This window comes from Ceratotherium simum, chromosome 29 (assembly GCF_057802395.1).
Source record: "Ceratotherium simum simum isolate JZ-2026a chromosome 29, ASM5780239v1, whole genome shotgun sequence".
Lineage (NCBI taxonomy): Eukaryota > Metazoa > Chordata > Mammalia > Perissodactyla > Rhinocerotidae > Ceratotherium > Ceratotherium simum.
Window position 1 is genome coordinate 2,188,539 of NC_141928.1, and position 21,866 is coordinate 2,210,404.

General features: G+C 49.3%; 1 protein-coding gene across 3 annotated transcripts in view; it reads right to left on the minus strand.

Annotated features, from left to right (window-relative positions):
- Positions 1-285: 285 nt before the first annotated feature.
- The window catches only part of SEC16A (SEC16 homolog A, endoplasmic reticulum export factor), a 35,841-nt gene continuing 14,260 nt past the window's right edge, over positions 286-21,866 (minus strand). For 2 of the 3 annotated variants that reach the window (XM_014782319.2, XM_087418806.1), the window contains exons 5-31: positions 20,938-21,061; positions 20,219-20,417; positions 19,925-20,099; positions 18,321-18,463; positions 17,611-17,672; positions 17,369-17,507; positions 16,706-16,945; positions 15,333-15,430; positions 14,828-14,909; positions 14,514-14,631; positions 14,203-14,314; positions 13,915-14,020; positions 13,159-13,299; positions 11,714-11,827; positions 11,261-11,453; positions 10,430-10,675; positions 9,779-9,861; positions 8,684-8,836; positions 6,775-6,855; positions 6,514-6,570; positions 6,272-6,383; positions 5,711-5,848; positions 5,346-5,440; positions 4,622-4,696; positions 4,041-4,100; positions 3,073-3,150; positions 286-2,056 (exon numbers count right to left, since the gene is read on the minus strand). In XM_014782319.2, coding sequence (XP_014637805.1) covers positions 1,988-2,056; positions 3,073-3,150; positions 4,041-4,100; positions 4,622-4,696; positions 5,346-5,440; positions 5,711-5,848; positions 6,272-6,383; positions 6,514-6,570; positions 6,775-6,855; positions 8,684-8,836; positions 9,779-9,861; positions 10,430-10,675; positions 11,261-11,453; positions 11,714-11,827; positions 13,159-13,299; positions 13,915-14,020; positions 14,203-14,314; positions 14,514-14,631; positions 14,828-14,909; positions 15,333-15,430; positions 16,706-16,945; positions 17,369-17,507; positions 17,611-17,672; positions 18,321-18,463; positions 19,925-20,099; positions 20,219-20,417; positions 20,938-21,061 — 3,293 coding nt within the window. In that variant the 3' untranslated portion in view covers positions 286-1,987. The remainder of the gene's footprint in view (positions 2,057-3,072; positions 3,151-4,040; positions 4,101-4,621; positions 4,697-5,345; positions 5,441-5,710; positions 5,849-6,271; positions 6,384-6,513; positions 6,571-6,774; positions 6,856-8,683; positions 8,837-9,778; positions 9,862-10,429; positions 10,676-11,260; positions 11,454-11,713; positions 11,828-13,158; positions 13,300-13,914; positions 14,021-14,202; positions 14,315-14,513; positions 14,632-14,827; positions 14,910-15,332; positions 15,431-16,705; positions 16,946-17,368; positions 17,508-17,610; positions 17,673-18,320; positions 18,464-19,924; positions 20,100-20,218; positions 20,418-20,937; positions 21,062-21,866) is intronic. The other variant, XM_087418807.1, reaches the window with a different exon arrangement.

The window sequence follows — 21,866 nt, forward strand, 5'->3', positions numbered from 1 at the left end:
AAATTACACAATGTTATAGGCCAAAAACCACCTCAATAATTAAAAAAAAAAAAATGCATGACTACTCATTACCCTTTTCTTTCCCTTGGAAAGCTACAGGCTGAGGAGATGGCAGGATTGAGGAAGCAGCATCCTGGCTGGGACACTGATTACAGGGGCATTGGGCAAATAAATAAAATACTGAATATAAAAAAAGAAAAAAAAAGTGCAGGTGGGGCTCCTAGGGTGCCCTGGTCCGGGAGGCTCACTCGCTGCCAATAAACAAAAGGGACCGACAGGAGAAAGTGCTTGAGAGCGCAAAATATTTTATTTAACAATTTGCAGTGTAACAATTTGCATTTAGGAAAAATAGCAGCTCCTGCCTCAGAGGAAGCTTCTTGAATCAAAAGTGGCTGGCAGTCGACGGAGAACAAAGGGCAGGGCTGGACCGGAGGAAGCCGAGGGCGCCAGGAGCGTCTCGGGTCCCAGGAATCACACTGAGCTGACCACGGGAAACAGGAGGCTGCCCGTCAGCAAGGCCGGCCTTTCTCAAAGTGACAAGAACAAATGGATCTGGTCAACAAACCTATGAAACACTTTGGAAAACATCTGTGGGTCTTTCCTAGATGATCAGGTGAACCAGAAAAATGGGAAGGACCTGGGCTAATTCCACATTTACACAATTCCTACACTTAGATTTAAAGTACCAAGCAAACTATGTGCCCCCAACAGAACCTAAAGAAATATTTCCTAATGATTTTTATAAACATTTAAATCTTTTCTTCAGTCTCTTCAGACAACAAGAAAGTGAACAGTTTTAAGAACAGTCGATGCAGCCTTAAAGCTTGGAGTCCAGTAAGAGGAGGTCTTCTTTTGCAGTTTCATATGGCTGATAGTCAACATATTAGCTACTGAAGATCTTAGTGTAGAAAAAATTCAGGGGCAGAAATAAATCACATCCCAGAGCTTCTGTCAAAGAATTATTTTAAGCCACTTTCTTCAAGATGTTACCAACTCCTTAAATGATGTCAACCAGGTGAGAGAAAGTAAGTCAACTGGATCGCCCTAGAGAAACCAGCCATGAGAAAGTACAGCATCCACTACTTTAGAAAGAGCATGGCAATCCATACAGTTTCCTTGACAATGAGTCTAACCAGGCTGTGCACATTCTGAAAAAATCCAAATCAAATTAGTTACGGTCACAGTTTTAACACTGGTTGATTAATCTGGACGAGTCACATTAAGAACACAAGTTCTGCTACGGCTTCTCCCAGCAGTGGAGCCGGCCCTCGTGAGTGGGCAGAGCCAGTCCCTTTGGTTCATGAACTCCTCATGGTCCTAATTAGGCCACAGAAAATTCAGTGAAGCTGAAACGTCATTGCTACAGGAGAGAAATGCACCTCAGTACCCAGGGCCTCTCTCAGAACCTAACTGCATTAGTGCTCAATTAGCTCCATATTTCCTCTAAGACACTGAAGAAGACTGTGACCCGTTAAGTCACTCTTCTCGGTTCAGAAACAGCGCGGGCAGGGAGCTGACTACCTTTGGCTGCAGAGCAGTCGCTGGTGTTTCTGTCTCTGGAGTCAAAGGCTCACTCTTTTCTTCCCACATCTTTAAGGAACCAGGGGACTATTGTGGCGATAATCCACTGTTAGGTTTTGAGAGACGCTCTGGTTACTGAAGAGCAAAGTCCCTCCTACAGCAAAGACGTTTCCAGCTTCACTTGGCGTAACATTCTTAGATGACTAAGAATGCTGTATCCTCAAGTCAGTCGTTCAGGCAAGAGATTCTGAGTCAAAGATTCCCTCTCTTCACCCAGCGTCTTAAAGGAACTGTGGAATTGACTTCCTAAAGACAGGAGGTGAGGAGGCAATGCTGAGTTTAACGGCTGTGCATCACAGCTGTGTCCGTTTGGGAACAGGAGGGAGGTCGCAGGCAATCAGTCCGAGTTCTTGGTGGAGAATAATAATTTCAGGGTTCCAGATGCTACTGCAGAACAGGGACTATTCTAGCTCAACGCTGGGTATTTCCTCTGGCCAATCCTCCCAGTCCTGGAACCTGCCGAGGTGGTGGGGGCCTGAAACAACATGAGGAGACAGCAGTGACTTCCGCAGGTCCCTCCCCGGAGGTGGGCAGGACCCGGGACGCAGGTCCATGGAACAAGCCAGAATAGACACCGATCTCAACAAATCGGCATGGTTTGCTTGCTTTGTCTCTGCAAGTCCATGACAACTGACCAGTTCAGTACCCAATCCTGGCGCTCCCTGGAAAGGCGTCTGTAGTGTCATCTGGGAGGGGAGAAGTGAGGCCGATCCCCAGGGCAGAGTGTCTAAGGACTCCAGGGAAGATGCAGGGAACAATGCCCAGGGAAAGAGGGAACACAACACAGGCCCTCACTCTCACTCCCCCGCAAATCCTGACTGAAATGGAAGTCGAGGGACTTCTGTAAAGGCCTCAAGTACAGGTAAAGGAACGGGGGGAAGAAGACAACAACCAGTCTCGAGGCGGGAAGGCAGGTGGACGACCAGGTGCTAACTTGGGGCCCAGCAGTCCTGGGGGCAGGCTGAGAAACAGCCTCAGCTACAGATGCCCCGAAGCAGAGGACAGCCAGGAGCCGGGGGAAGCGTGTGCAGAGTAAGGAGGCCAGGCACAGCAGGCAACAAGGGCAGGGTCTGCCTCAGGACAGCCCGGGGGTCAGGTGAGGTTTTCCATTCTGAATGCCAAGACCCTCCCCCCACGACCTCTTCCCCCATGCAGCTCCCCCCACACTGGCAGCCAGTCAGTACCCTACAGGCAAGAGCCTGGAAGGGAGAAGAGAGGAAGCAGAGGGAGAGAAAGAAAAGGAAACATTCAAGAACATTCTTGATGGAGGGACACGAGGTACCAGGTGAAGGGCGGCCAAGGCCAGCACCAGGGAGGGAGTTAGACCCACACCAGGGCACGTCAGCAGGAAACCACAGGACCCCGAGCAGAGCACTGACCCAAGGGCAGCGGCAGAGATGGGAGAAGGGGTCAGCAGGCAGCTTAGGGCCATGGGTTGGAGGAAAGGCCTTCTCCCGTTTCCCGCCCCGAGGAGACAGCGAGGACACTTACTTGTGCAAACTGAGCAGGGTTGTAGAAGGGCACTGCTCCTCCAGGGAGGGCTCCTGCAGGGGGCGGATCACCAGGAGCCTGAGAAGCACAGAGAGTCCATCTCAACAACGCAGTGTCACATAGCAGTTTGTTTCATTTGCAGATAGAGACAGTATTTCTGAATAAGGTTTTCTAGTACTTTTAAATAAGCCACAGAAGCAGGTCGAAGATACTTCTTACAACACTGGATTTAATTATTTAATGGTTCACAGAAAAGTGGTAGAAATCAAAGCAACATGCAGAGTGAAACGCTTTAGAAACCAGAGCATGCAAACATGAGGCGTGCACAGCACCAGGATGCCACACTGGCGTCAGGTCAGCAGTTAGTAGGCATTTTGATTACTTCAGACCTCAAGTATCCCGCACAAAATCCAGTGTTTAATATGCACATAAAAGTCAGATGAAGCCCTTCTCCTGAGCCGATGGGAGAAGCTTGTTCCACGACACACATACAAGATGAAGTATTCCTTTAGTCCCCACCCAGACTGGCCACAAGACAGTGGTCACTGCTACACGTGGTCAGGCCCAAAATAAACCTTCTTGTGCTTGCTCAGGAAAAGCAATTCTTCCTTCCAAATGAGAGCGTGCTGACACAGGTGGGCTTCTGAAACACACTCACATGCGGTGAGGCTCCACCCAAGGCCAGGCATTGGAAAAACCCAATTCAGAAAGAGCACAGTTACAAAGCTCATCCGTTCACTACGAGCATCTTGGCATCAATTCAGTCGTCCGTGTATCTGGATACTGAACGACGCCTTTAAGAACGTGTAAAGAAAGGAAGACTGCATCCTTGGTCGCGTACTGGCTGGGGAGACCGTGGGTGACGTTAGTGACAAAGTGCACACTGACAGCCAGCACAGCACTCTCACAGGAAAACAAGGGCGACCCAACTCAACTCTGGTTCAGTGAAAACTGCCAGCCATAGGTACCTGGTTAAAATGCTGGCTTACTTCACGTGACAATGAACTCATTGAACTACAGCGAGAAAGCTACAAAACAGCAAGAACACACACAAAATACAGACAAATAAAAAAATCAACATGCATGTCACTGCTCCAAGCTGTCAGTTTAATTCCAAAGAGGTTTATGATGGCATTAGAATCAATACAATTCAAATGGGAAAAAAGCCAGAGTTAGCTTAAAATTCCTATTTTAATGTACAGTTTTCATTAAGAAACATTAGTGGGGGGAGGGGGTCTCTCCAGCCCTTGGCCTAGGCCAGCCTGGCCTCTGCCGCCTGAGAAATCCCAGAGGTGACGTGCCACGCCAAGGGAGGCGGCTGAGGGACAAGAACCCAAACCTTGCGTTCTGTCTGGAGCTCCCAATTTTGCTCAAACACCTATGATTTTTTTTTTAAGGAATACAACACCTTTCAAGTTCTAAAAAGTTTCTCAACTGCCTTTTCTTACTCATTAACATTCGTTTTTAAAGGAAGAATTCATTTGGACAATAAAAACGGGCTTCCTCAGCCTAGATCTCAGGCAGACATTCTCGTCTGGGCGCCCCTTACCTCTCCTCCCTGGGAGCCGTCCACTCGAGAGGGCAGGACTTCAGTGCCAGGGAGCAACGCTGCAGAACTCGACACCTGCCGAGAAAGAGGAGAAATGCAGCAACCAGCAAGTTCTAGGGAATCAGTCTCCACACAAGGCAGAATATCATGGAACGTTGCTCTGGCCACGTTACAAACCCGTCTACTCCACGTATAATTGCTCCTTCTGAGAAGTCACGGAAAGAAAATACTCTGCGTGTGCCTGGAGATTACAGTCACATGTCCGACAGATTCCAATAGCAACAGCTACACCTACTGTGTGACCCTCAATGGCCTTGGGACCTGGTGTAACTGTTATCCCATTTCACAGAGTAGGAAACTGAGGCGTAGAGAAGCTAAGTGACTTTCCTAAACTTAAAACAGCTAATTAATGGGGAGCCAGCATTGAAATCCAGGTCTATCCAACGTCAGAGACCACCCTCTAAATGATTATATTTCACATATAAGTTTTGAACATTAAAATAAAATCTTTACTACTATGATTTCAGTAAGATAAAACTATCACATAACATGTACGTGGTTATAACTTGCAACTCCCTAAAGGATATTTAATAGGAAAGAGATTTCCGACAGAAATGGAGGATTCTATGCACACAATGGATAACTCACAAAAGGTTAGGGCCAACTTTCCCGGGTGAAGAGGCAAATTCTCCCTGAGCGCCCCTGTCCCGCTGCACCTGCTCACCTTGGGTTCTGAGGCAGGCTCTGGATTGGCCGGCCCCCCAGCTGGTGCCTGCCCTTCCCTGCTGGCCCCCTCTGCAGGCGGTGCTTCCTCTGCATCTGTGAAGGAGACAGTGTGGGAGCCCTGGTTCTGTCCAGAACATCTCTGGGGTGTCAGTGCAACAGTCCACGGGCAAGAGCTTCACGCTGTGCGCTCACCGGGGAAAAGGGAACAAGCCCACCAACGAGCAGGACGGACCTCAGGCTCTCTGCGCATTGGCTGGGCCGTGCTTCTCACAGGGAGATTAAGGCCGGAGGCTCTCAGACAGAGGGTCACAGCTTAGGAGGCCAACACGTGGCTGGCAGACGTGCTGCTCCTGTGTTGCCTACCTGGGTTTGGTCCAAACAAGTGAGCTGGGATTGGCAGTGGAGCAAGTGGAGCAAACAACTCCGCGGGCGCGAGAGCTGGTTCAGTCCGCCGGGCGCCCCCCGGGTTTAAGATGTCCACGTAGCGTGCTCTGCTGCCAGCTGCGACGGGGAGAGCAGCAAATTCAGGTCGGCACACCACGTGACCCGGCTTCCACCTGGCTCCATCTTCACCACGCCCGCAGTGGCCCAGCCGTGAAGAGGGCGCCTCTCCACAGAGCACATCTGCCTGGCTTCTGCCCTGGGGTGAGGTTCTCATTTCGCACCATGACGCTACAGTGCTGCATTTCTGATCGATGGGACTCTGCTCTGCTCATTAAGAGCGGACGGTCTGCTGAGGACTGTTTTAACACTCTAGAGAACTGGCATCTTCCCCCATGGATTTATCCGCATAAAACTAGCATTCCCTTCTATAACGTGACAAACCACCTTCTGATATATATGCTACAACCACTAAACTCTGGTGTATCTGTAGGACAAATACATTATCCAAACAAACTTTAATTTCCGGTTTGACTTTGTTACCTGCTTTTCTAGAAAACATGTTCACAGAGGCTCTGGGGGGCCCTCCAGGACCTGGCGGGACAGCTTGCGGAGCCTTGGGAAGTGAGGTTGGAGGTGGGGGCGGAGCCTTCTTCTGCATGGGGAAAAACTGCTTCAGAAATCTGCTCATGGCCCCAAGACCCACTGGGACACTCCACAGACTGAAGCTTTTATTGTAGGAGCTTTCCTTCTAGTCACAGCAAATACCTAACATTCCAATTTACCTCCTCTTCTGGCTCATTTACGTCCACCCATCGGTTCTTCTTTTCATCCCAGACAATCTGCCATGATTGTGAAAAGTAAAGAAATAAGTCAGTAGATAAAGCTGAACAGAATTAGAGTTTGATTACTTACGACACTTTAAAACTTCAGAAAACATCTATTCAGGTTCATTCTGAAGATGAAATATATTGTGCAAACAACACCAACAGTACATCATGAAAATACATACTGATTCCTCAAGTGCCACATTTTACGACACTCACCGATTTGTTCTTGTCATCTGGCAAATAAGCCTCTGTCCTTTTTTTCCCAGGTAGCCAACGAGAGAACCAGGATTCACTACTCTGAATAGAAAAACCATCAGAACAACCTGAAGACATCATGCTGAGTGAAATGAGCCCAACACAGAAGGACAAATCCTGTAGGACTCCACTCATACGAGGGACCGAGAGGAGTCAAACCCACAGAGACAGGAAGTGGGATGGGGGTGCCAGGGGCTGGGGGAGGGGATGGGGGCGAGTGTTTAATGGGGACAGCGTTTCAGTTTAGGAAGATGAGAAAATCCTAGAGACAGAGGGAGGTGATGTCTGCACAACACTGTGAATGTATCTAATGCCACAGAACTGTGCACTTAAAAATCATTAAAGTGGTAAATTATGTATATTTTACCACAGTTAAAAAAAGTAAGAACAATAAAGTGCCTTTTGGAGCTCTTCATGTCTAAATACTGACAGATGAACAGTCTCTGACATTCTCTCCATCTGAGGAGGGGCAAGCGGGCTGGGAAAGTCCGTGTGGGACCCCCTCAAAACAAGTGCCTCTGCGTGGCCATGAGGGAGGAATTCGGGAATTTCCTCAGGTGTTAGGGAAATTGACTTTACTCTTCATATAGGACACTTCACGTCTTCAAAACAGAAAGAAAACGCAGCAGCAGCAGCAGCTACGCACGCCCTCTTCCCTCTGCTTCTCTGAGCTCTGCAGCAGGAGGCAGACCTGCACTGGGGGCCGCGGTAACCTGTGGGCTCACAGCTTCTGGGAAGTGCCACATCCTGTCTCACGATTAGTGCACATTTGAATTAAATTTATGTTCACTTAAGACACTAGCCATTAAAGAAAAATTGGGTGAGCTGAACTCTTAAAATTAAGAACCATGTTCTTCATAAGATACCATTAAGAGAGTAAAAAGGCAATCCACAGACTGGGAGAAGGTATTTGCAGTACGTCCATCTAAGAGAGGACTGGTATCCACAATACAAAAAGAACGCCTGCAAATTATTGACAACTCAATTCCAAATGGGAGCAGACCAGAGCCAGCACTACACAGAAGAAGACAGAGGGGTAGTCACGGGTATGAAAAGGCGCTCCGCATCGCCACCCATCGGGAAAGGCAAACTAACCCACAGTGAAGTATCATGGATTCTAGCACAATGGCTAAAATGAAAAGGACCAGCAATCGCACGCACACAGGACAAGGACTGGACCACAGGCAACAGTGTGGAACAACTGGACCTCTCTCACTCAGCTGCTGGAAGGGCCACTGGGTACAAACACCTAGGAAAACCGTCTGGCAGCATATCCTAAAGCTAGACATCAGATGTCCTGTGACCTAAGCAACTACCCAAGAGAAACGAGGGCCTCTGCCACCAAAAGACACACACAAGACCGCTCAAATTGCTTTATTTATAATAACCCCAAACTGAAACAAACCCATCGTCCACTACTAGGGGAAAGGACGAATAACTGCGGCACACGCATACAATGGATGTCACTATACACGGTCAGAAAGAGTGAACTTCGCTTATGTGAAGTTCAAGAACAGCCAAAACTAATGGATGGTGACAGAAGTCAGAAGAGAGGTCGCCCTCGGGGGTGGGTACTGACAGTCATGGACACACGGGACTCTCTGGGAGGCTGGAACTGTTCTAATTCTGCTCTGGGTGGTGGTGACACGTGGGCACAGACACATAAACGACCATCAAGCTGGTGTAAGCTTTAAATGCTTTACTGCACACTTATTATACTTCAAAAAACTTTTGGCTTCATTAAAAAAGAAACAAATGCATTTTCCTTGCTGCCAGTGTATGAGGAAAGTTGTCTGTGGGAGCTGGGCCCCCATCCAGGGATCCCTGGGCCGCCAGTCCCCCGCCCAGCTGGAGATGGGCTGTATGTTACCTTCTTAGGCTCTTTGACCTCTTTTTTGGCTGTCTGTACGGGTCTCTTCATTTCAGGAGTGGAGGTCAGAGATGGAGAAGGCTGCAGAGCACCCGAGCTGGCACACTCCCACCCTGGAGGGACCTCAGAGTCCTGCGACATCCTGGAGGAGCCCTGTCCCAAGGCAACAGGGGAGCAGGCTCACTGGGGGCCCTGCCCAGGAGCCTTAAAACATCACCGTGGACAAATTACCACAGCGAAGAGAGTGAAGTGAGGAGGGGACTGGTGTGAGCAGCCCCTGGCTTCCCCTTGGGCGTGCCTGAAGGAAAGCCAGCCAGTACTTAATGAGCAACTTTATCAAGGAGCATGACAGTATTCGAAACATGGATTCTGGAGTTCAGTGGAATTACTGGGCTGGAAGAAATGGAATATGCAGATGCTCTGAGAATAAGATTGGTTAGAGCAGGGGAGTGGGAATTTTAGAAAACATAATTATTTTTAAAAGTATTTATCCCTGGGTTAAGACACTGTTTTCAATATAGTCAAGCTCTTATTGTTACCTTTCCAGGGACAGGATATTTTAATGGTAGAACACATAAAGAAGGTTTATACTAGAGCAATCGCCTACTAATGGGATGTCCATAAAAAGCTGGGTATCTGTAAAAAAGGTCCCAGAATGCAGTTTGTATCAAGATGTTTGTCCCTCCTGGTGGGGATAAGAGCAAACAGAGGTGGTATTTATACCAAACATGTCTGATGAAATGAATCTCAATTTCAAGAGAACCAGTGACAATTTTAGGGATTCTACTGTAGAAAAAGAGATGCAAAAATCACGGAAGCTCTCCATTTTAGAAAAGTTAAAATTAACAAGGCAGTTTCATTATAGATGGGCATTTCTTCTCCTTAAAGTAACTATTTTACACTATTAAGTTATCTTTTTCCCTATTAATATTTTTCACCAACTCCATATTTTAAGGATTCAAGACACAATTTGAAAAATAATCTCACAATTTTCATTACTATCTTTTTACTTAGAACTTAAGAACAAGGAGTTTGGGTACCTAATCAATAAATTTATGGAAAATAAAAAGCTTAGAAAAAAAAGTGTGAGAATACCAGATTAGCAAATTTTCCACCAAAATCCTCTCCTCTTAGCTCTGAAAGCGAGTTTCTAGCAGGTGCCTCTTGTGGCATCACTCCTGCCAAAGAAAAAGAGAACCACTGTGATCATAGTGCTGCTGAGCACACAGCACAAGGAAGTGAGACGCTGAGGTGACACACTCACGAGGGCACAGCTCCCCGCCTCGCCCCTGCCTCCCCAGCACTTCAGAAACTTAGACTGAAAATGTTCCCCAATATGTGGACATAGTTTCTTTTTTAAAGCCTGGTCTACATTTTGCTTTGTCCAAGTAGACAAAAGACAGGCAGAGACAAGGGACAAGAACCACCAACTATGACTTTCAGACGGAGGCCTATAGGGTTAGGGTGACTTTACAAGGTCATAGCCAGGGCACACCTCACAGCCAGCCTGACATGCCCTGGACATCCACTTACACTTCACATCCTAACAAAGAACCAAGTCATAAAAGAAATTAGCACTGATACTCAGTTAACCCATTCAGCCTAAAACTTCCAGAATTTTTAGTATACATTAAGTAATGTAACTTGTTTCAAGTTAAAAAGACTGAAGTCGCTTCCACCAATCTCCTCCTTCCACACCAAACCCAACTGAGCTCTGCTCTCAGGACGGCATCTCAGCAAACCTACCTGGGTCCTGGCTCCTGGCCTCCTGGAGCAGGGGTTCACTCTCCTGGAGAGATGGTTCGCCGGGTGGCAGGCCAGGCCCTGCGTACAGGGCTGCAGGATCAGGCCCAGAGGGCTCTGGAAAGCCAAGTGCAGACCCTGGGGATCCACAGACAAGCCCAGGCTCAACAGGGCCCGGGGGCAGTGGCACTGGGAACATAGGCACCCTGGCGGGGACAGCCAGCTGGTCATCAGGGAGCGTTGGTGGAGCTGCACGGAGAGAGTGGGGGAGAGAGAGTCTAAGGTTACTGAGGCTACCTCTAGTCACATGAAGAAGCCGACTGGTGTTACTGAACGATTCAGTACATGTTATTTTGGATAGCCACATTTCTTTTATTAAGGGACAGGAGAGCCAATCATCAAAGCAGAAAGTGCAGAAGACGCTGGGGCATCAGCGGTTTGAGGAGAAGCAGAACATAGACTTCTTAGGGCCAAGGGGAGGCGTTGTTAAATGTAATGGGGGGCATGGGCTTGAACCCATAGCAGAACCCACAGCATGACCCCAACACACCCCGGCAGCAGCCACCTGGCACAGAGCCCTGTATTCACTGAGTCTTCTCCTCCACCTTCCTCCATGGGTGGGGGTCAAACAGGCCACCCATCTACTCCTACAGATGTTTAAAGCCATGAGACCGATGGGCTCACCAAGGGAGAAGGAAGGAGAAAACTGAGGTGATGGTGCAAAACATCCCCTGATTCTCCTGACAGCAGAACAAGAATGTTCCACGTTTGGGGGCAGCTGTCGTGAGAGAAAGGTATGTGGGCCCACTGATTCTCCAGCAGAGCAGGGCTCACCTGATGGCAGCAGCCGCACACTCTGGCTCAAGCGGTCAGCACTGGGCACAGGTGGCACCAGCAGCGGGTTGTCAGTGCCCAGGCCCGGTGGCTGAGTGAGTCCTGGGCTGTCATACTGTGCCCCCTCGGAGCTCGGCGTGCTGGGACAGCGCTGGGGGAAGGCCCCGTCCTGAGTCCACACCATGGCACCCTCCTAGGGGAGAAACACTTCACGCTCTCCCAACAGTCGGATGCCGCAGGAGCACGTCCCGGCACCCATCCCCACCGACCCACTCACTCTGTCTGCGCTTCAGGACAGCCTTTCCTGTCCTGGGAGTGAGGGCCTTCTGACACACACTCACACCTCTAAGACTGTACTGCTGACACCTAAGCCCTTCAGCGTGAAAACGACAGGGCACAAGCCGCCTCGTCAGGATGTCCCCATCCAGGCCCGGGACTAAAAGCAAGTCACACCTTGGCCTGCTTCTCCACGTGCTGCAGCTGGACCAGCCAGGCAGGCTCCACACAGGACTCCTCCTCCGGCTTCTCCTTCAGCTGAGGATCGAAGAGTCGTAACTGGGAAGCAACCTAGAGACACATGAAAAATAAAGGCCTATTACCACCAAGGATGGCAAGCAAAACAGTGTTTTCTACATATATTCTAACGTGGAACAAATGCATCTTCAGTCTTAAACTGGAGATACAGTTATATTAGCTACGTAAGTTTTTCTGAAGTGTGCTTCTGTGGCATGCCCTTAAACATTCCTATATGATGCTGAGTGATCAAAAAGAGAGCCGGAACACCGGGACTCACCCTAGGTGATCTGTTAACTCGTGTGCGGAGGTCAGCAGTACCTAGGCCTACCTGCAACTGACCTTGCCTGCTGCCACCACCTCACTACGCAGCCTTGACTTTACTGACCAAAACGCTGAACTCACCTAGAAACGGATACACTCTGATCGGGCGGTGGGGGGTGAGCTGGGGGGATGGAAGGGGACAGTGGGCAGGGACAGATGAAACAAGTTTGGTCTTGTTTCCTCTGCTGAAGCTGCGGAACGAGGACAAGAATTCATTCATTATTCTATTTTTGTAGATGTCTAAAAATTTCCAGAATAAAAAACTTTTTTAGGTATCACAAGAGCACATTTTCAAATACGAAGCTCCTGGGGGGAGGGACATACTGATGCGGCCCTTTGGTGCCAGGGGTCACAACATGCTGGCCGCAGTCCATTCCTGGCTTATTTACACCTCACGAAGCTCTGGGAGGCCAGTCACACCGTCTCCATTTTACAGAGAAAGAAACTGAGGCTGGTTGGGGCCGGCCCCATGGCGTAGCGGTTAAGTGTGTGCACTCTGCTGCTGGCGGCCCAGGTTCAGATCCCGGGCGTGCACTGATGCACCATTTGTCAGGCCATGGTGTGGTGGCATCCCATATAAAGTGGAGAAAGATGGGCACAAATATTAGCCCAGGGCCGGTCTTCCTCAGCAAAAAGAGGAGGATTGGCAGATGTTAGCTCAGGGCTGATCTTCCTCTCACACACACAAAAAAAGAAACTGAGGCTGGCAGTGGTGCAGCCAGGACCCAAGCCCAGGCGCCTGGACTTGAGAACAGCTTACGCTGTTAACCGCTGGACTCACTGCTTCGAGACACGAATGTCCTGGAGTTGGGGTCCTTCCTACTTTGAGGCTTATTGCTAAGTTTCTGTACTGGCATGAGGTATCTGAAGAATTCCTATGCTAAGATGCGGAACACCAAATACCTGCCTGAGAACATTCAAGTATCTTAATTCGCTCTGGAAGTCAGTGCTATAGTCATGAGCACCCAATGATCACAGCTCACCCCCAGGTCCAGCAATCCTGATGTGCCACACCTTCCCCACAGTCCAGCACGCAAGAAAGACACGCGAGAAGACATTACCTGGACCAGCTGGCTAATCAGCACCGGCGAGTATTTGTGAGGTTCTATCAGGATGCTCTTAGCAATTACTTCACAGTAATGAAAGGCTTGGGTGGCAAGCCCCATTTCAGCTAGGCGGCAAGAGTAGATGAACTTAAACACCTAAAACAAACAAACAAAGCTTAGCCATCATGTGGGTCTTCCTCAACTTCCTAACATCACTCTACAGTCACCCTGCAGGCTGAGGATTATTCTGGATGTTTCATGCAGCTCCTTGTGTCTCCCCCATGCCTGCCCACAACAGTACTAGTCCTCATTCCCTGAGATATTTCAAATCAAAGTAAACAACAAAGCTTCTAAGAAACTCACTTTTTCTCTTCACACCCTTAGCAGAGCCACCAGGCTCATGACTCGAGTGCCAGGACTCAGCAAGCACTCGGGACAACCACTCCCGCGGAGCTGCAAACTGCCGTAACCACTCTCCAGGAGCACTTCAGTACACAGATGCTTTACACACACACACCATCCTGGGTCAGACAACACTCTCCCCGTAATACTAAAAACAGCTGAGAGAAAAGTGCTCGAAACTGAACACTCAAGGTTTTCAGTCTGTAAAATAGTAAGACCCAAACACCAAGTCCTCAATTCAGCAAGCTGAGCTCTTGAGCCTCACAGAGCCAAGGTCTCCCCAAGATTTCCAGAAACACTGAGTCATTTTTTGTGTAAGAGTTCAAAAGCCCCAGGTTAACGCTGAAGACTGGCATGGCTCCTACGTACCTGGAAACTGGGTAAGGAGCAGGTCCGTGCCCCAAGGGACTGAGCATACTCATAGGCTTCTGTCCTCTGAATAGCTTCATTGGTCGCAAACTTTAAAAATGGCAAACTGTTGAGGAAATGAGCTATTTTAATCTCTGTGCAAGTGCCCCAGAAGTGTGTCAGACCACGTGATAAAGACACGAGGCCACTGCTTCCAGCTCCGCGTGTGCCGTTTCTGGGCTGGCTAAAAGAGGGGACGTTTCCTTTCTAAAGGAAAACAGATACCACTACGTTTACTCAACTCCTCACCTGTGGTTTGATCCAATTAAGACAAGTTTTGTGGTTTTCTTTGTATAAACCCCAAATCCAACTTGGGCCATGAGGTAGCAAAAGTGTGCAGCATCTAAGAGGCCTTTTGAAACTGAAGAGACAAAAAGCAGGGCAAGTCTTAGTCTCTGGGAGTTCTCCCAGAGATCAAAAAATGCCAACAGAGACGCCAGAGATATGCCGATGAATGGAAAAGTCTTGTGGCCCTTAACACCCCGACGACCACTGGCACAATTAAGTCCTCCATGCTCCACTGCACGACGGCCCAACCTCCATGTCTGCACCTGACCCACCTAGAGTGTCACCCATCGTGGCCATCGTCCTGGATTCCACATCCACATTGTTGTTCAAGTTGGACAAAACCATAGCAAGATGCGGCCTCCAGTCTCCCCACTTCTCATCTCCACAACACTACAATCAGAAAAAAGCAAAACAAAATAAACCCTTATCCTTGGAAGAGTGTCATCTTAATTTTGTGATGGTTGAGCTCAATGAGCAACATGAGAAAGCAGCACAGGCCTCTATCCCATGATGAAATCTTTCCAAGGGCTAGCACCCAACAGGAGGCTGCACTGCGGGGGCACCGGCCTGAGGCCCACACACTGACCGTGGCCGCAGCAGGCATCCGGCCTGACATCAGCTGGTAGACCGTCTGTAGAGGGTCGTTGATGGGGAGGCTATTGGCGAACCTGGGCAGACAGGAAGACAGACAGAGCTTACTTGGCAGGTTTCAAAACAGGAAAATCCAAAAACAAGTCTGGTTTCATCTCAGCCCCTTCAATGACAGACTTGATGATCAACCTAGGCCAAGTGCGCCATCTCAATATTAAAAAAAAGCTGGGAAAGATTTGAAGGCTAAGGAATTCACTGACACTTTATAGAATTAAAAACCATGCAGATAATAAAAGTTTCTTTAAATCCCTTAGCAATACGACTCAAGGAAGAGGGCCGAGTAAGCCCGTGTCCTTGTGTGACAGCAGCACAGTGCAGAGATGCCCCAGCTCTCTCCGGCAAGAACCACAAACGACTGTGTGCTTCCAAGAGCTGACGAGGCTCTGCAACTGGACCAGCAGGACATGCCCGCAGACAGTCCACACAGCCAGATTCCTTACCTGGTCATGACTCTGGCATGCGTCCGGCCGTCCATCTTACTTGCAAGTAACAGAGCGTGACCCCATAAGCCATTTTTCATCGCAGACTCTAAAGCATCCTGCAAAGCATTTGAGTGGGTATCTGAATTATCAGAGAACCTTCCGTGATGTAAGCAAACAAAAGGAATGGACTGTGTGTCATTACATGCTGTCAGGAAAGAAGAAAGGACTCAACTGCAGATAAAAAGCAAATGAAACAAAGGCCTCCAAACACACTTGTTCACAGTTCAGAAATGAAAGAAAAGTCCATTTTTCGTTTATTTTCCATAGTTGCAAAGTCTCCATGGTAGTAAGTCTGTGTGTATACACACTGCTTTTATTATCTATTTGCAGCATAAAGAATAAGCCCACCAATCAGAAATAGGGACAACAGAGCAGTACTGCCATCCCCAAACTGTCCTTTCCACTGGAAGAAACGCCACATGAACGTTAACTCCCCAGTTCCAGACGATACGTGAGGCCTCCATGAGCATCTTCTCAACATGGAGAGAGCCTTTACTAATGCAGCCTCCCCTTTATCCAAAATGAGCTGGGGTATAATTTAGAAAACTTCTGACTGGAAGGCAAAAATGCCACAGCCGGGGTAAATGTGCATCAAATCTAACAGATTATATGATTTCAATCACTTATAAATCATCCACATTAATTTATTTATCAAACGTGAGCTTTCTGAGTTCATGACAGAGAAGCACCAGACACTCTGGGCCTCCCAGAGCTCTGCCGCCAGAGCCACGCATGCATGGAACGTGCCCACAGCACGTGGCGCACCCTCCTGTGCATGCACCGTCCCAACCCAGGCGGTCTGACCTCTTCCTCCATCTGCACTAGAGTGAGCTTCCATGCTGCAGATGCCTGTGCGTGGCTTCTGAGGCACTCTCTCCACCCATCCTGTCAACACCCGGCCCCCCTCTCGCCTGCAGTGTCTCTCTGACCAGCTCGGGCTCGGCACATGCTCCCACCCAGCACCCACTTCACTTAACAGACTGTAAGCTTATGCCTAACTGTGAGGACAGGTTTAAGTTCTGTCTCAGCAAATGTTTATCCCTGAGACTTATTATACACAGCAGGGGCATAGCCTGAGCTCAATAAATGTGTTTATTGGTTGAATAAATGAAAACTGAACTTGCAAGTCTTTGACACTGGCAATATTTAGAAGAAAACCTCTATTAACACCTTCAGAGAGATGCCGTACAAGGTGGCAGACGTTCTTCATGGAACGAGACCCACAACGTTGCATTCCAGTAAGGATGCCGACGCCGTGTCCTGGCACCTATGCCACTGGTGGTGGACGAGAGGACACGCCTGTGGAGTCCACAGCTCCCAGGCCTGCTTACCTTCTTACGGCCATACAGCAGCAGCTCTCTGAACCTCTCGGTTTCCTTTTCAAGAGTGCTGGTGGTGGCTGCCTGACTGTCAGAGAGAAACGAGAGCTGAGCCTCCCCAGACTCTTCTTCCTGCTCCAGGGCTTCGTTGGTAAAGTCGATCAGGTTGGCCTCATTGGGTGACTTCCCAGGAAGCCATGCTGTTCTGTGGTCTTGTAACAAAAGTTCTGCAATGTCTGTTCCCACCACGGTCTGCGAGAGTCAGCAAGGACAGGAAAGAGAATGAGAGACTTCACCACGAAGAGAATTTCCCACGGGGTGACAAGATGGTCCCGGTCCTGCTCAGGTGAGGACCCCGAACAGGTCTCCCCAGATGAGCACATGAAACCATGGGCACAAACCACCACTCCCAACACGGCCAGGAGCAAGATGGACAGACCACATATGACCGGACAGGCTGACAACGGCGTTCCTCAGCCCTGACCACACACCCTTTCCGTCTCCCACTTCCCCAAATCACTGCTAAGATGCTCTTCCTGAGTGAGCCCTGGACAGTAGCACCACTCCCTGTGCACAGCCTGGGACAGAAATCCCGCCCAGCTCCTTCGGGAGAACCGAGGATTCCCAAGACTAAAGACCAACCAGAAAAGCCATTCTCAAAGTAAAGAAACGTACCCCATTCTGTCGGCATAATAGAACAATAAAATTCCAAAGAAGACTGGCAGACTCTTTGTCAATTAAATTTTCGTTCTGCAAACATTTCGTAGCTTTGTTCTGTGCAAAATTAATCACATCCACCTTATGGGTGTCATCTCTGCAAAAAGAACACACACTCAGCGGACAGCACAACCGCAGCTACCAGGCCAAGCTCAGCGACTGCCAGCAGACGGACGCTGCGGACACGCATGGGCACGTACTTGCCGAGAGGCCCGGGGAAGGACCGCAGCTCCTCCTGCTCCGGCGTGTGCTGCAGCAGGGTCTGCGCAAGAAAGGGGGCAGAGAGAGAGCAGCTCACGTCAATGCCTGACCCACGTCTCTGGCCACAGTGGCAGACTGAGTTACAGACGCTGTCCCCGAGGATGCCTGCCCTCCATGCAGGGCGGCCAAGGCTCCATCACCAGGCGTGGGCACGTTTGGTCCACAACAGTGATTGTCAAACTTCATTGTAAGCAACGAGAGCCATTGTTCCCCCCAAACGCTGAAGCAGGGCCCTAACTTGTGTGACAGAAGAGCTTGCCGCGGCTGCAGAACAGGGCGCCCTCATCAGCCTCTAGCAGCACCTGCCACAAGATCATGACGCACCCCCTACTCATTATCCAAAATCACCAGTAAAATGAACATGAACAGGGTCCTCCCCCAAAATCAGAAATGCAAATAAGATAGAAAATGAATATACAATAAACCCAAGTCTAACAAAATACCCAAAGCAGATGCTTAAATGCTGACTTCTGAAAGACATATAATCAAATAAAACAAAAACCCCTATAAAATTCATGGGAACAAACCTTTTCCAAGGTCATTTGTTTTCAGAGACAACAATGCACAATCTGAAGACCACAAACTGTGAAGCACAGAGTGTATGGGTGCGGCCTGAACTGTGATGTGGCATTTCCACCCATGGAATTACCTCCATGCTGTGAACTTCAACCAACGCAGGCTGTCCCTCCGAAGGGAGATTTGGAATCACTTTAAGGAGCTGACCCCCAGGACCAAACCTGGCACAGACATGAGGCACCGAGAATTTCTCAGGAGAAGTCGGTCTTGATGGAGCTGCATGTAAATAAAGTGAAAAGAAGCAATCAGCGTCACTTCTTAATGCTTCTGAACTAGCTCTACAGCTTCAACTTCCAAGGTGCCCATATGGCTGGAATCGTAGATGAATCACAATAAACTGCCTTTCAGCTGGAAGTTAATAATTGATAAATATCCTATTAAGGAGCAGAGCTTGGGACCGGCCTGGGGGCGCCAGCGGTTGAGTGCGCACTCCGCTGTGGCGCCCCAGGGTTCGCCGGTTCGGATCCCGGGCGCGCACCGACACACCGCTTGTCGAGCCACGCTGTGGCGGCGTCGCATATAGGGTGGAGGAGGATGGGCACGGATGTCGGCTCGGGGCCAGTCTTCCTCAGAAAAAAGAGGCAGCTTGGTATCAGATGTTGGCTCAGGGCTGATGTTCCTCACAAAAAACAAAAAAAAAGAAGCAGTAGAGCTTCAGGGCCCAGCCCGGTGGCGCAGAGGTTAAGTGCGCGCGCTCCGCTTCAGCGGCCCAAGGTTTGCAGGTTCGGATCCCAGGTGCACACCGATGCACCGCTTGTCAAGCCATGCTGTGGCGGCATCCCACATAAAGCAGAGGAAGATGGGCACGTATGTTAGCCCAGGGCCAATCTTTCTCAGCAAAAAAAAGAGGATTAGCATTGAATGTTAGCTCAGGGCTGATCTTCTTCACACACACGCACAAAAGTAGAGCTTAAGTATGTCAGAAAAAATTTTAAGTCATTAAAAATGAGAACTCTTCTAAAATGAAAACCCACTTTAAAAAACCACCACAAAGCACTCTTTACATGCAAGCAGCGTGCACGCCTCCTGGGTGCTCCTTCACTTTCCTTTACAAACCCAGCTTCAGATTGTGAGTACCACAGAGCACTAATGAAAATCAGAAGCAAAACACCTCAAGTCAAAAATAAAGTAAGATTTTTAATTGAAATAATACTTTAAGAAAGAAAGTCCAGTTATAAGAACTTGATGTATGTTTTCCAAGAAACAGTATTTGATCAAACATTTTAGAAGGGAATTGAGAATGTGGCACATGTGACACATCTATGGACAGTTTTGCAAAGGGAATTAGAAGTTTCTTCCAAAAACTGCTTACCCGTGTGGTCGGCACTCCGGACACAATGAGGCCCCACTCCAGCCCGTGGCAGTGAGCCTGTACTCAGAGTTGCACGGAAATGGACATAATGGACAGGCAGCGCAGCTCTCAGGCCTGTGAGCCGAACTGCAGCCTGAGGGACGCCATCAGCCCATTGTGACAAGCTCTGTCATTCAAAGGACAGACATGCTGTGACACAGCAGTCCTTACTCTGCAGGGAAGACCAAGCCAGGCCATCACAGCTTCTTATCACAGTTATAACTCACTCCCTCTTTCTCATCACCCCCTTGGTGTGAAGCCACCCCCTCGGTGTAACTTGGCATCCCTCTGCACCTGTGAGCGCACAGGGCCTTGACCACACACACCTTGCTCCACGGTGGGCCAGCCAGCGTCAGCGGGGTAGCCGTACTCTGGGAAGCCCTGGGCACCGTTGAAATTGCTGCCATAGGTGCCATAGGCATAATCGCCATGGAAGGAGCCTGGTGGAGGCGGGGCCTCATAGGAACCGGCCGTCACATTGTGACTTCTGTAAATCTGACTCTTAGAAAACACAAAGCAGACAGGGAAGACTTCAGGCACACTGCCAGAGCTCCAGGGGGAGGATAACTGGGTTCCAAACAGAACCGTGCTGACGGGAGAGTCTCGCCCTGCCAGCCCACCTGATGCGAGTGGGAGCTGAAGCTGCTGCGGCGGCTCTGCACACTGGGCGCACTGTGCAGGCTCTGCGCCGAGTGCTCGCTGTGGATGCTGCGCCTGTCTACTTCTTCCCCGTAAAGGTCCCTGTGGGGCTCCGCGTCATCGTCAAAACTCCCAGTGAAGCGAGGGTCGTACCTCCAGTGGTCATCGTATTTCTCGGGCCTAGAGGAAGCAACAGGGCAGAGGCAAGGAAAGGGGCATCTGGGAGGGCAGACATTCACTTACTCCACAACAATAGAGCCCCTACCAAGTCACCACTGCCCCCTCACCCTCCCATCGTGCCTCCTGAGCCGTGATCTGAAAAACACTGGTCAAAGCCCACCCTTGAGTGGAGTTGCCGTATTCCAAGCCCCACTTCAGACCCTGCCTGAAGACTGAGAGAAACATGCTGCAAGTTCATCCCAAGCATGGCCACGCCTCTCACGGACATGGCCAAGAGGAGAATGAACTGACTCCCAGACGCTCATTCTAAGGCTGGTCCTCCTCCAACAGCCCAAAGTGAGCAATACCGGAGGGCCTGGTTCATCGTCCTCTTTCAGACAGAGACCACAACATCACTGCTCACCAGGAACCCAAACACAGCCGTAGCTCTTAGGTAAATGACAAAGACACGAGGGCAGAAACGCAATAACGTGGCTCTGATTTACAACCAACCCTTCTCATCAAAGTGTACGGTACCAACCTGTCACCGTAAGCATAGCTTTCTTTCCTATATGGATCGTATTCAGCATCATACCAATACCTCCGGTCATAGGTGCGGGGATCCCTGAATCTAGACCCATGGTACCGATCCCATCGACCTGGATCTGTAAGCAAGGGATGAATGGGTTACTATGACATGCAAAAGAAGGCATTCCTTTGGCCTTTACTGGAGAAGCCATGCCACCCCAGCACCGAAGAATGCCTCACAGCTTCTGGAGGAACCAAACTGTCCTCCCAAATATTAGCAGGAGCCTGGGGAGTGTTGGGCGATAACGGGGACCCCCAGCTGTGTCTTGCCTATACATATAATACCTACTGGCCAATGGCTGTTTTTCTCTCAATACACACGATTGAAAAGAAAAAAAAACTGCCAGAAGACATCTTCATTAAATTCTTGTTCATAGTTACTACTTTTTAATAGTTAATCCCATGACTATAAATTTTACTTATATCTCTCTTCTCTAATGTGAAAGTTTTAAGAAATACTCTCAAAACTAAAAGACTACTTTAAAAAAGCACAATAACATTATACATAAACTGGATGTACCGGTTTGGGCAACTGTGTGCAGACTTTATGTTTAAAGCGATGCAAATACAAAAGAGGAAAAAGATGCCTGTGGGAAGCAGAAGGCGGGGCAACCGTGTCGGATAACCAAGGGGCTGCAGGCCTGGGAGCCTCACTGCACTGAGAGCACAGGACACAGCCCGGCAGAAGTGACCAGCAGGGCAGCTCAGGGGACATGCCACCGAAATGCACACACTGCCTGACAGGAAAGCATCCAAACGGACAGGGCAGCGCCTGCAGAAGTGATGAGAACTGTCCTATGTCTGCACTGTCCGACGTGTGAGCTGCCAGCCACATGTGGCCAGTGCAACTGAGGAGCCAGTTTTTCATCATATTTTTCTGAA